The sequence below is a fragment of the Myotis daubentonii genome, chromosome 3, assembly GCF_963259705.1.
Source record: "Myotis daubentonii chromosome 3, mMyoDau2.1, whole genome shotgun sequence".
Classification (NCBI taxonomy): domain Eukaryota; kingdom Metazoa; phylum Chordata; class Mammalia; order Chiroptera; family Vespertilionidae; genus Myotis; species Myotis daubentonii.
This window is the reverse complement of record NC_081842.1, coordinates 177,757,849-177,772,691: the sequence shown is the minus strand read 5'-3', so window position 1 is coordinate 177,772,691 and position 14,843 is coordinate 177,757,849. Positions and strand designations below refer to the sequence as shown.

At 43.3% G+C, this 14,843-nt stretch overlaps 1 protein-coding gene across 3 annotated transcripts in view; it reads left to right on the top strand.

Annotated features, from left to right (window-relative positions):
- Positions 1 to 8,297: 8,297 nt before the first annotated feature.
- Positions 8,298 to 14,843, top strand: part of HOOK1 (hook microtubule tethering protein 1) — a 64,183-nt gene continuing 57,637 nt past the window's right edge. For all 3 annotated transcript variants that reach the window (XM_059689379.1, XM_059689380.1, XM_059689378.1), the window contains exons 1-2: positions 8,298 to 8,529; positions 14,509 to 14,594. In XM_059689379.1, the coding sequence (XP_059545362.1) occupies positions 8,467 to 8,529; positions 14,509 to 14,594 (149 nt within the window). In that variant the 5' untranslated portion in view covers positions 8,298 to 8,466. The remainder of the gene's footprint in view (positions 8,530 to 14,508; positions 14,595 to 14,843) is intronic.

Genomic DNA, 14,843 nt, shown 5'->3' with positions numbered 1-14,843 from the left:
TCAATGTTAGATTTCCCAAGTGTGATAATCATATATGGTTATGTAAGTGAATATCCTTATATACTGAGTGGCCAGATTATTATGACCACCTGATGTTTGTAGGCAAATTAGCTATAATTTTGCACTGAAGTTGCTAGAGAGCCAGACCATTATAAAGAGGGAAGCAGGTTGTTTACCATGACAGTAGAAGTGATTTTTTTCTGAAGATATGGGTAAACAATGCGATTTAACAGCCTTTGAATGTGGGATATATATATATATATATATATATATATATATATATATATATATATATATATATAGAGAGAGAGAGAGAGAGAGAGAGAGAGAGAGAGAGAGAGAGGGAGAGAGGCCAGATTATTATGACCCCCCCATCAATACTTTGTTGGGCCATCTTTTGCCTTCAATACTGTGGCGATTCTTCTTGGCATTGACTCCAGGAGATGTTGAAAGGTGATGCGAGGAATCTGACACCATGCCTGATGAATAGCACTGTCCAGTTCTGTGAGATTTGATGGTTGTGGAACCAGCTGCCTGATGGCTCTTTTAACTTCGTCCCACAAATACTCAATTGGATTGAGATCTGGTGATTCTGGGGGCCACCTAAGCAAGGTAAAGTCTCCCTCATGTTCTTGGAACCACTCCTGCACAATACAAGCACCGTGGCATGGCGCATTGTCTTGTTGGAAGAAGCCATCTCCATTGGGATACGCCATCAACATGATAGGATGAACTTGATCAGCAATGATACTTAGGTACGTTGTGCTATTCAGACGTTCCACACGAATTAAAGGGCCCAAATCATGCCAGAAAAACATGCCCCAACCCATAACACTACCCCTACCAGCTTGAAGGGTTGTACTCATGCATGTAGGGTGCATGCTTTCATGCTGTTTCTGCCAAATTCTCACTCTGCCATCCGCATGATGCAACTGGAAACGTGATTCATCAGACCACATGACTTTTTTCCAATGCTCGACTGTTCAATCCTTGTGTTCCTGTGCGAATTGGAGACGTTTTATCTTGGTAACCGCAGACAGCAAAGGTGTTTGAACAGGCCTTAGGGTTCCATATCCCATCCAATGCAGTGTATGGCTAATTTGCCTACAAACGTCAGGTGGTCATTATAATCTGGCCACTCAGTGTACATCTTGCTCACTCTCTATACTTTAGATATGTAACTTTTTAAGGTTATAGTTGCTCCATAACTCATTCTCTTTCTCTCTCTCTCTCTTTCCTCATATATTTGTATATCCTTAGGCAAACATTAATGTATTTTCAGTTGATATACATGCAGAGGTTTTAGAATAGCATATAGTTTTCTCAAACTATCCTATATAATAAAAGCCAGGAGGCGTCACGTGCGACTTCATCACAAGATGGCCACCAAAAGATGACCATCACAAGATGGCTGCCCTCACGTCATCATAAGATGGCCATCACAAGATGGCTGCCACAAGATGGCTGGTAGCGGAGGGCAGTTGTGGGCGATCAGGCCAGCAGGAGAGGGCAGTTGGGGGCAACTAGGCCGGCAGGGGAGGGCAGTTGGGGGCAACCAGGCCTGCAGGAGAGGACAGTTGGGGGTGACCAGGCCAACAGGGGAAGGCAGTTGGAGGCCATCAGGCCGGCAGGGGAGCGGTTAGGGGCAATCAGGCAGGCAGGCAGGCAAGCGGTTAGGAGCCAGCAGTCTCGGCTTGTGAGAGGGATGTCCTAAACCGGCAGTACGACATCCCCCGAGGGGTCCCAGATTGCAGAGGGTGCAGGCAAGGCGGAGAGACACCCTCTCGTGCATGAACTTCATGCACCAGGCCTCTAGTAATAAATAATAAGCAGCAGGATTTTTAACACAGAGGTCCCTGTCTGCTTTAGAAGTCCTGCTCTTATTTCAGTGACTCCTGTTTTGTGGAGATAATATTATCCACTTTCCATTTATACAGAAAATTAAAGAACTTCTTGTTTCCAAATATTGATTTTCAATACCTTTGCAAACAACAGGAAGTACCTTGGGTAGTTATAGTGTAAAGTTAGATTGTGCTTGCTTTTTAGAGACAAATATCTGTGGATTAAATGATTCGCCACTATGTGTCAGTGTTTGGTATTTATTTTTAAAATCTGCTTACATGGATTAGAGGAATTTTGTACATAAAAAAAAAAAAAAACTAGGTCACCAGCTGAAAGAGAAGCATGGATCATCTCTTCTAATAGAGTGTAAAATGATGACATCTTATGATTCACTTCAGGGTCCTGCCTGCGGGCAGTAAAAGGACCCCAAATCATTTGGTCTTGCCATGCCAAGGCATCAGGGGTGAGTTAATTAAATGTTTGACCAAATATAGTAGGGTAAATTTTTAGGTTGATAATTTTGTATGGCCCTTGATGTTATAAATATCCAAATGGCCCTTGGCAGAAAACAGGTTCTCCACCACTGTTAGGTAAACTGATATATAAAGCACAGGATTGATATGTTTAAATGATACTTTAGATTGGTTACATTATCAGTACACTTTACTAAATGTCTATTCTTGGTACCTGTTATTTTTAAATTTTTAGAAATGTAGTACATATACTTGAGAATTAATTTCTCATCTGACTTACTTAGAACAAAGATAAAATAATGATGTCTAATTTTATTTAACTTAGAGCTTTGGGGTGAGTTTAAATATGTTTAATAAGTGAAATGGTTTTATTTATTTCACTCAATAAATGGCAAACTAAACATTCTTTCCCATCAGTTTAAAATACAATAAATATTATTACCCTGCAGTTCTTTACTTCCTCCCTCCTATTTCCTTCCCTTCCTTTATCCCTTCTCCCTTCCTTCTGTCTTGAAAATATCTGTAGGACTTCTGTTTGAGGGATGATGGAAGGTATAACTGCATTAAAGCAATGCTGAAAGGATCCTGTGTGAGAGCCCAACAAGTTGCTTCACTTTTCTGGTGAGGTCTGTTTGTGACTGATATGGTCTCTCTGCTAGCATGGCTGCTCTGTCTGAATGTCTAGACAGGTGCCTGTTCAGGCCAGACTTTTCTTCTAGTTACTGTCTACCCTCAGCCATCCAGGGTACCTAGATATCAGTAAGGAAAACCTTAGACTTCTCCATTTCTTTATTCCATCACTTGTATGTTCAAGGCATGGAGTTCCTCTTCACAAGTCAAACCTACCAGAGTTCTGTTTAAAGTACCTAAGCAAGGTACTCTCTTATCATTTCTTCATCTATTTATGCTCACTTCAGACTTAAAATCTCATCCTGATCTTGTTTTTCTCTCTCTTAAAATAAGTATTTTTTTTTTATTTTTGTGAAGGTATTTGTCCATTTTGGTGAAGCTGGAAAAAAAAAACTAATAATCGCCATGAATAACCACTATTAATATTTTAACATATTTTTTCAGGTCGTGTTTTAAATCAATACAAACACACACACACACACGCGCACACACACACACACACACACACACACACACACACCAAGACATATACACAGTGTATATAATAGCTAAAATGTATTGAGCAACTATTATGTGCTAAGATTTCTATTTAACATTATATCTCCACAGCAATCCTATGAAAAGATGTGGATAGAGTTGTTTTTGTCTGCAGGCATCCATCTCCCCACCCTCCATCTACATGGGTCAACTGCCCTGTGATTTCACCTTAGGTCTGCAGTCCTGGTGGGGAGGCCAGTTTAGGTGCTCTATCCCCCTTTGGCAAAGAGTTTATCTCATGATAAACCAATAAGATGCTTTTCCTGGGACTTGAATCTTGAGTAGAACATCACAGAAAGCTTTAGCAACCATCTTATTCTATTCACCCAGGTAGTGTTGTTCTGACAAGACTTCCTTTAGTTTTGCTACTAAGTCTGAGGAGCTGCTCTGGGACCAGCCCTTTCTCATGATGGGTTCCTTAGATTTTCCTCCGAATCTATGATCTTTCCCATATTCTTACAATAACATTGTTGTTGTCATCTATAATAATAAAAGCATAATATGCTAATTAGACCAGACATCTTTCCGGAGGTCGTTCCTTCCAGACAAAGCCACAGCAGGCGGGGCCAAGGCAGAGGCAGCAGGGGTCCCCGGCCGAGGCTGCGGCAGGCAGGAGCCAGGGCCAAGGCTCTTGCATGAATTTCGTGCATCGGTTCTCTAGTTTTTAAATAAAGTTACCTGATTTGATTTATTCCACACACTACCAAAAAATCCCTAAACAATATAAAAACACACAGAAATATACAAGCATTATTCTAGTTTACAGAGACTGAAACTGAAGCTTAATGGAATTAAGCTGATACCCCTTTTTACTTGCCAGGATCACCCAGGCAAATAAGAAGGGGTATCAAGTCTCTGTAATACTAAAGTTTGTGCTTAATTTTAAACACCCTCTTCTCAACCTTTCTGTATGTATAACTCAGACGTATGTGTATCTTTTTTGAATTAATATATTTGTATTAATTTCAGAGAGGGTGATGGAGAGGTAGAAGCATTAATAATGAGAGAGAATTACTGATAAGTTGCCTCCTGTACGCCCCCTACTGGGGATTGAACCTGCAACTCAGGCATGTGCCCTGAGTGGGAATTGAACCTTGACCTCCGGGTTACAGGTGGAAGCTCAACCACTGAGCAACATCAGCCAGGCAGTGTGTGTGTGTGTGTGTGTGTGTGTGCGTGTGTGTGTGTGTGTTTATATGTATTCTTCAACAGTTAAAATTGGAACATATTCACAATTTCAAGCATTTTTCAGCCTTTAGTTTTTTGTCTGATAATAAAATTACTTTAGAAAATGACAAGATTGCTGTAAAGTACAAAGACGGTAAAACCCATTATTCCAACACCTAGCTATCATTATACGACTATTAACATTTTGGTTTATTTCCTTTAGTCTGTCTCTCTCTTGCTGTGTGTATATATACACACACATGCATAACAAATATAAATATATATATATGTGTGTATATATATATATATATATATATATATGTAAAAGTAGGTTTATAGTTGTTCATATGGGAAAATATATAATACAAGAATAAACAATAATATAAGAATAAACTGTTTCGTGTACTCACAACTATAAACCTACTTTTGCAAACCTACTCACAACTATAAACCTATATATATATATATATATAGAGAGAGAGAGAGAGCGAGAGAGAGAGAGAGATCCGTACTGTATGTACAGATTTGTATCATTCCATTTTTTCTTTGAACATTATATTGTAAGCATTTTCCTGAGTAATTAAACTTCTTTCAAAATATTTTAATAGCTACATTATATTTCAATGTATGGATATATCATAATGTACTTAATCACTCTTTCATACATTCAATGGTTATTTCTTTTTTTGCTTTAATAAATAGCACTGCAATCAACAAATTTGTAGGCATCTGCTTATTTACTTAGAATAGATTCTGAAAGGGAAATTATTGGCTTAAAAGCCTTGAACATTATAAAGACTCTTGATATATATTGTCACAATTTTTTCAGAGAAAGTGTGCCAATTTACAATCCTACAATGAATGTTTAAAAGTTAGTTTCATTCAACTTTCCAAATTTGAATGAAAACTTTTAGAAATGAATGCTAATAGTTCGAAAATGATAGCCTACGTTGTATTAGGCATTCCTTTTAATGTCTTTTTTCTGATTATAAAGTAATATAAACTACTTGCAGAAAGATTGACAAGTATAAAAGATTACAGAAAATAATGATACCATCCATATATAAAAATGACATAGTAGTATGACAAGCATGTGTCTTTTTGTGCACATATTAAATACATAATATTTATAATGTTGAAATCTTGACTCATAATTTCATGCCTAAATTTTTAATTTACTGTTATATATGTCATGAATATTTTATGAATATCAAATATTATCCAAACCATTATTTTTATTAATTGCTAAATAGTCTATCTTATAAACTTTCTATAATGTAGTTAACCTTTCATGCTTATTGGACATGTAGTGATCAGTATATACAGAATATCAACACATATCATTGTTCAATAACCTTTGCATTTTTGATGATTTCAATAGGTTTTATGATAGGAAGTGGAATTATGGAACCATGGGTTTAAGTAGTATGTATATTTTAAAGCTTCTTGATATTGATAAAAATTAGGAACATTTCTCTAAAATGCTTGTCCCAGCTGTGTATGAAAGTGCACTTCACTCTTCTTGGCATTATTTTTCCTATTTCAGTGGTTCATTTTTTTACATTTATCTAACTTTTCCATATTTGTTTGAATGTTTATATTTCTTCTTTGAATTCACTGATCATGTCCTTGGTATATTTTCCCATTAGATTTTGGATCATGAAGAGCATTGAGCATCCTTCCCTGAGAAGCTGTTCTCTGGACAGAGCACAGGATAACTCAATTACTCCCAGAAGTTCAATCACCTGTAGCTCTTAGTGATAAGTGTTCCCATATACTTCTCAGCATATAATTGTAGTAACGCATGTGTGCAAAGGAGTTTTAATTCATAAAACTCTTCCACATCCATTACATGTTTGCTCACCTGTGAGGTAGGCAGGGTAGGCTAGTGTCATTAGGATTATTTTGGGAATGTGAGATTGGGCTCTAGAAAAAGACAGCTGTCAACAGCCAGTGGGGAGTAAAGCCAAGACTCAGACCACCAGGTCTTCAGTTCCTACATCCTTTACTTTTCATTGTCCTATTGCCAATGTTGCTAGGGACCAGAGATAAAATGACTCCACACAGGGTAAGAAAGTTCTAGAATAATGTTAAGGGACTTGATAGCAAATGCATGCTATCAAGAATGAGACTTGATTTTCATGTAGGGGCTTTTAATTGCAGTCATCCATCCGATTTAAACTTTCAATGTCTAAATATAAAGATGCAGTGATATAAATGAGCCAGCTGCATTTTTACAGAATATGATTTGCTGAATTTATGAATGAGTGAAGTGATGGAAATCAACAGCATGAGTAAAAATATTCTAGCAGCTAGATTAGAATCTAGCCCATTCCAATAGCCTAAGCCAGTGGTCGGCAAACTGTGGCTCGCGAGCCACATGCGGCTCTTTGGCCCCTTGTGTGTGGCTCTTCCACAAAATACCACATGCGGGCAGCACGTACAGTGCAATTGAAACTTCCTGGCCCATGCGCAGAAGTCAGAAAGGAGACAGACGAAATAAGTATACAAGATGAGTGTGGATGGGAGAGTTCAAAGGGGTCGACCTCAGCGAACATACCTCAATCAGATTGAGGACGTTTTTAGCAAAGGCCAGCTTAGGAGTACCCTAATTAAGTTAATAACAATGTACCTACCTATATAGTTTAAGTTTAAAAAATTTGGCTCTCAAAAGAAATTTCAATTGTTGTACTGTTGTTATTTGGCTCTGTTGACTAATGAGTTTGCCGACCACCGGCCTAAGCCATACATCAGTACTTCAGGGGGTTCCAATTTGCACCACCCCTCCGCCAAGAGCATTCTCAGAACACAGGTTTCCAGACCACCACAGGAAAATAGGACGGGCTGCACACTGATATCCTCCATGTTTTTTGAAAACAATCACTTCATTTTCCTACCTCAAAAGGTCTTCCTTTTTGCCCCATTTGAAATCAAACTGCACATGGTTTGTGACCTTTTGAGGGCTTTTCTGACTTAAGAAGCTTTATGGTGCATTTCCCCCAATGGGAAACACATGTTGGTGCCACCTCTTCTAATTAAAATATCCTTTTCCAATGAACGCCTGGAGAAAAATCAGCTCTCCCTATCTCGACCTGGTTTTCTTCATGGGTAGGATCTAATTCTGAAGACATAATGGAAGCTGAGGGTGGGTCTCCACAGGTGAACCCAGGGGCGCTACCCTACCGCGAGGAAGGAGGCGGAAAGATGACCGAAACTGAACCCACAAACGCTGAGGGGAGTTGGAGGGGGACCCCGCCGCCTCTGCTTCTCTACGGCCCCGCCGCGCACGCGCGCTCCACCCCACCTTCCCGGCACCTGCCAGGTCACAAACCCCTTCCCACCCGCGCGTGTCCGCAGCGGAGGCGCAGTCTTGTCTCACGCTGATTGGTCAGAACCAAGGGAGCGCGTCCCTCCAGAGCAACCTACTGGCGCTCTGCCCGCCCCCTCCCGCCCCCTCGGGCTCCCACCTTCTTCGTGACTGGCGCGCGCCCAGGTCACTCAGCGCGGCGGGGAGAGGTGTGCTAGGGGAAGGAGGGGAGGGCGGAGGGAGGGAGAGGCGGGGAGGGAGCGACGGGTGGGAGGAGGCGGGGCTCAGGTGCGGCGCCGCGCGGCCGGGGCCAGACAGGGGAGGGGGCGGGGCCAGGGGGCGAGGAGGGGGTGACGCCGCGACGTCGGCAGCGCCAGCTTCGCGCGTGAGCGGCGCGGGCGTCGGGCCTGGCTACCGAGCTTTCCGGGCGGGCGGGCGGGCAGGTCGTCGACGCCGGCTCCGGCAGGAGTGCGCGGAGGTGTCGGGTCATCGGCGGGATCACCTGCGGCCATGGAGGAGACGCAGCCGCTTCCGCAGGCCGAGCTGCAGCTGTGCGACAGCCTCATCATCTGGGTGAGTACGAGGGGGCCACCGGGGTTCGAGGGGCCGCGGCGAGTTGGCCCGCGGGAGGGGGGGGGGTTCCCCGTTTTCCCAGGGGAGCCAGTCAGGCCACCTGCACCGAGGACTCGGCGCGGCGCCCTCCGCACCTCCTGGCGCCCTTGACCGCGAGAGTGCCACCTGCGGACCGCGGGGCAGGTGTGTGTATGTGTGTGTGTGTGTGTACGTATGTGTACGTGTATACACGTTTATACGTTTGTACGTGGGGGCGGGGGAGGGGACGGGGACTCGGGGGGGGGCGGGACGGAGGAGGCCGGTCTTAACCCCCCAATCCCGCTCCTCCCTCACTGCTGTGGCGCCCAGCCCCTCTGCTCTTCCCCTGCCGGCTTCCTCCTGCCCCGCGACCAGGTGCTGGACTCCTGGGTCACAGCCCCGCTCACCTTCCATCTGCTGTGCGGCCTTCTCACAGGGACCTTTGTGCCACTTAGGAGTCAGGACCCCTTCGGAAACCTCCCTTCCACCCCAGCCCCCTTGCTCCGTGTGTACAGGGGGCCAGAGGTGGTTTTAGTTCCTGGATTAGTGCTACTCCGAGCCACCTGGGCATCCGATTTTGCAGAAGCCACTTAGATGTTTACGCCTATTTCTTATGAGAAGAAAAAGATGTTGGGGCTCCTATTCCCTGTTTCTCGCTGCCCTCCCTCCCCCCATCCCACCCCTCCAACCATTTTCCTGAAAGGAAGAGTCTTGGCATTTTTATTTGTACTTGAGCCATGCTTAGTGTTTCTGTTCATTTGTGTTGGGTTTGGACAGGCAGGAGCCGCCCCCATTTAATCCCTTCCTCAAAATAATGTCTTACCTTTTGGAGGTGCTCAGCTGTCAGAGAGCTGGCAGTGATGTGGTTTCTTAAGTCGGAATTGGATGATCCACAAGATGTTGTTATTGATGCCCATGCCCAAACCAGTTGTTGAGTTTTGTGTAAGGTACTGTGTGCAAAATGGAATGTAAGCGGACTGGATCGGGAAGCGGCAATTGGTTGATGACATTCTCAAGCGATCTCCTAATGCACATAATTCAAAAGAATGAGACATCAGGGAAGGTTTCTGGCGCTTTGTGAAGTGTATTGGAAATTACCATAATTTAAGGCAACTGGAGCACTTTGGAGGTAATTAGCTTGCTTTTAAGTGGAATGCAAGTATCCAGGGCTTCTGAGTTAAAGCAATTAGCTAACTAACTGTTCATGTGTATTTTCACTTACAGTAAGTATTGGGGTTTGGGTACTGTATTTAAGACTGTCATAGACAGGGCAACCTTACCTCTAATGATGTGTTTTGTTAAAACAAGTGGCTAATTAAAGAGTGTATCCTAATCTGTTGCACTGTTGCGCTAAACATCGACTAGCGTAGTAAATGCAGTCTTTATGATGTCATTGACTTAAATATGAAGTGGTGAAGTGTAGGGTTTTCTTGAATTGTATTGCAATATATTTAAGTATTAAGTGACTATGTCCATTCTTTTAACCAGTATTTATTGAGTCCCTACTTTGTATAAGGCATTGAGGAAGACCAATATCAAGAAAAATTAAAGAACTTTCTATTTTGATTGGAGTGGTTGGCAGAGCTGTGTGTTTTTACAATGGAAGGCAACATTTCTTAAAAACTGTACAAACATTATAAAGCAAGTGATGAGGAATCATAGATGGCAGAGTGTAATTGGTCGTTTCTTCTCCAGTTCTCAGGCTGCTGAAACACTGTGGAGAAAATGGAATTACTGTGCAGACTGTTACCTCTACAAATGCCGCTACAGCCAAATCCACTTGTACCCATAACACTGCCCAGCTTTATGATTAAGAACAGCCACCCATTTCTCTTTGAAAACCTTTATCAGTACCCTATTTGAGCCCCCAACATTTCTCCCCCTCAGGAAAATGACCTCCTCATCTTTGGCTCTGGCTCTGCATCCCATCCTTTCCACCGCTTCTAAAACTGTGCTCTTTCTTACCCCTTTCTGTATTTATTACTTCTTCCTCTCTCCATGGGCTCCTTCTTCTCCACATGCAAACTTGCTCCAATCTTCTCTATCTCAACAGGAGAGAACAAAGAGCCACCACTTCCTGAATTGCCCCTTCCCTTTATGGTCACATTTCTTGAGTTTTTTTAAACTTCTTGAACTTTCATCGACGCCTCAACGCACTGTCCTTAAGCTTTTCTCTAAGGCCTCCACTTCCTTACTCAATTTCATCAACCATTTTGTGCATACTACAACACTCTCTTCCATTTTCTAAAACATACTAAAGATGTCACTCTCTTCATCACCCAGAGCAGTGTTTCCACAGAACTGATGTGCATAAGAATCACTTGGGGATTTTCTGATTTAATATGTCTGGAGCTTGTGATATCTATTGTTCTTAGGCCCCACACATCCAGAAATCTTGAGTCATAGCGAATGTGCTAACAGCTATTGAGTTTATACCATGTGCCAGGCACTAATCTAAGTACAGTGTTTACCAGTTCATTTAATTCTCACAACCATCTTGTGAAGTAGAAGCTGTTCTTACTGTTTTTCATTATATCGATGACACCATTAAGGATAAGGCCGAACTTTTTGTCATGGCTCTTCAGAGGCCTGACCCGTGACTGTCCTCACCCCTTCCCCGTCCCTCTTTGCACTAGAATACCAGTAATTCTGAACTGCATGTTGCCTGAAAATACCATCTCTTTTCCTATACTTGGGCTTTTATTATGTCCCTATTTCCTGAAGTTTTCCTTCCCCTCACCCTTTCTTTACTCAAGACTTTCCGTCTAGGAACCATCTCTAAATAGTCTTTCTTAAATGCAAGACCTAATTAGATTAGTTGACTGGTATATTTCAGAACACTTTGTGCATACTACAATCACTGGACTATAGATCACATTTGCTAGAAATGATTTTTGTGTTTTTTTCCTCTCCGTATCTCTTGATTTGAAGCTACTTTAGGGTAGAAACCTGATAATTTTCCTTGGTAAATCTGTCCTGTACCACAGTGTCCCACATAGAGTAGAAGCTCAGTAAAGTATCTTTGTGTACTTTGAAAGTAACTGTGGCTAGAGTTAGTCTATGTCATTCTTCCATGTTGCATTAGGATAAGGGAGACAGATTTATAGCATCTCAAAATATACACAACCACTAAAGGTGAATTATGGTGAGAGAGAATTTTATTGCATTAATGTAAGTGGTAAACTAAAGGAGATGAATATATGTGAGAAAAAAGAATCATAGTATATTGAGTTAAAGATCATTATGGGTTGAGATTAGATTTCTAGAAAGTAGATGATCCATTTTTGCTCTGTTATAATTTGCTTTTTAAAATCCTCACTGGAGGGCATGCTTATTGATTCTAGAGAGAGTGGATATGAGAGAGAGCGAGAGAGCGAGAGGGAGAGAGGGAGAGAGGAGGTGAGAAAGAACATTGATTGGTTGCCTTCCGTACGTGCCCCAACCTGGGGTTGAATCCACAAGCTAGGTATATGTCCTGACCAGGAATTGAATCAGCAACGTGACAACCTTTTAGTATACTGGAAGACTCTCCAACCAACCGAGCCACACTGGCCAGGACTAATATGCTTTTTAAAAAATTTTCTATCTTGTGTTTGCTTTTTAGAAAATGATGCCATCATTTTACTTCCCTTTTTAATATGTACATGAATGTTTAACAAATAGAGCTTTGAAAAGTTGTAATATCTAAAGCCAAATTAGATAGAAAGAACTTGACATGGTAGGTGGGCTTTGGTCTGTTCATGCCCTAAGGCTAGTTTTGGATAGCAGGCGAAAGTCCTGCCTTATTTTAGAGCTCATCAATAACCTAAGTAGTAGTTTTAGATTTGACATTCCTAGCCTTTGTTTTCCTATCAAATGATATGACTGAAATTTTCACTTGCAAATGTTAGGTTATCTTGAAGTTCTTTTTCTGATGTTATTCTCCCCAACATAGACAAAACACATACTATATGTAGGAGTTCCATGCTTGGCTTTCAGAAAGTCAGAAGTACTTCATACATGACATCAGTATATTTGACTTAGGTATATTTTTATGATTTATGAAATGTTAAGTATTTATTTTTATAAAAATACTAGAGGCCCGGTGCACAAAAATTTGTGCACTCGGGGGGGGGGGGAGGGGGTGTTCCTCAGCCTGGCCTGTGCCCTCTCGCAGTCTGGGACCCCTCGGGAGATAACAACCTGCTGGCTTAGGCCTGCTCCCGGGTGGCAGAGGGCAGGCCCAATCCCTAGGTGCAGCCCCTGGTCAGGCTCAGAGCAGGGCCGATTGGGGAGTTGGGGCGCCTTCCCCTGTCATGCACAGAGCAGGGCAGATTGGGAGGTTGCGATGCCACCCTCAGTCACGCTCAGGGTAGGGCCGATTGGGGGGTTGGGGCACCGCCCCCTATCACACTCAAGGCAGGGTCGATGGGGAGGTTGCGGCGCCACCCCCTGTCACTCACAGAGCAGGGCCAGTCAGGGGTTTGGGGTGCTGCCCCCTGTCATGCACAGAGCAGGGCCCATCAGGGGGGTTGGGGCGCCCCCACTGTCACACTTAGGGCAGGGCCAATGGGGAGGTTATGGCTCTACCCCATGACACACAGAGCAGGACCCGTGGGGGGGTGGGGGGGGTTGGGGCGCCATCCTCTATCACCCACAGAGCAGGGCCGATCAGGTGATAGGGGCTCCGCCACTCTCACACTCAGGGCAGGGCCGATGGGGAGGTTATGGCTCTACCCCATCACACACAGAGCAGGGCCGGTGGTGGGGCGGGGGTGGGGGTTGGGGCGCCGCACCCTGTCACACACAGAGCCGCAGGGCAATCAGGGGGTTGGGGAGCTCCCCCCTATCAGGCACAGAGCAGGGCTGATCAGGGGGTTGGGGCGCCTTCCCCTGTCACGAACAGAGCAGGGCGGATAGGGAGGTTGTGGCCTCGCCCCCTGTCACACACAGAGCCGCAGGGCGATCAGGGAGTTTGGGCGCTGCCCCCTGTCACACTGATCCCGGTGCCAGGTGGCCTCTCGGCTCCGCTGATCCCGGTGCTGGGAGGCCTCGCGGCTCCACTGATCCCGGTGCTGGGAGGCATATTACCCTTTTACTATATAGGATAGAGGCCTGGTGCATGGGTGGGGCTGGCTGGTTTGGCCTGAAGGGTGTCCTGGATCAGGGTGGGGGTCCCCACTGGGGTGCCTGGCCAGTCTGGGTGAGGGGCTGAGGGCTGTTTTCAGGCTGGGCCTGAAGCTCCCAACTGCTCCTTTTTTTCTTTTCTTTTTTATTCTGGGCCAGCTTTAGCTCTGGCTCCAGCTCTGAGGCCTCTGCTGCTGAAAGAAGGTATCTGGTTTTAGTTCTATAATCGAAACACTGTTTCAACTCCAGCTCTGAGATCCTGGCTGAAAGCAGGTTTCTGGGGTTTTGTTTAGCTTTTATATTTGTTGCAGTGTTTCAAACTGCAAGCTCAGAGGCTGGCAAGGCAGGCGGGGAACGTTGGAGTCCTCCGACACTGAAGCAAGCAAGCCTCATGTTAGTTTCAAGCTGCCTGGCTGCCGGCCACCATCTTGGCCGGCAGTTAATTTGCATATCTCACTGATTAGCCAATGGGAAGGGTAGCGGTCATACACCAATTACCATATTTCTCTTTCATTAGATAGGATAGGATTACACAGTCACAGAAACTTATTAGTATAGTTTTACTTGTTTGGTAGGGACTTAATTTAAACAAAACAGGTCAATTAGCTATTTTTCTCTCTAATTTTCATATATATGTTTATATATATATATATATATATATATATATGGTAGGGACTTAATTTAAACAAAACAGGTCAATTAGCTATTTTTCTCTCTAATTTTCATATATATGTTTACATATATATATGTGTGTGTGTGTGTGTGTGTGTGTGTGTGTTTGTTTGAGGGGAGGTTGGTAATGCTACCCTGTAGCTGTAAAGAGGCAGTAAAGTCATTTGCTTTATATCCTTTTAGCTGCAGACATTCAATACCCCTGCACCTTGTCAGGATGTAAAACAGCTGACTAATGGAGTTGCCATGGCACAAGTTCTTCATCAAATGTAAGTAGTGGTCCCAGTTCTTCCTGAAAGAATTGTAAACCCAATACCAAGGAAGAAAACTTAAACTGTATTTTAAAGGTTATTGAAACTTTATTCAGTGATGACACATATGGTATCAAAGCATTCTTGCATCTACAGAACAAAAAGGTATATCACCTGATTAATCTTTGTTAATAAAGATATGTCTTAATTTTAAATGGGCAATCAGGATTTCTATTCCAGAGATGTTAATTTTAAACTTGTTCTGAT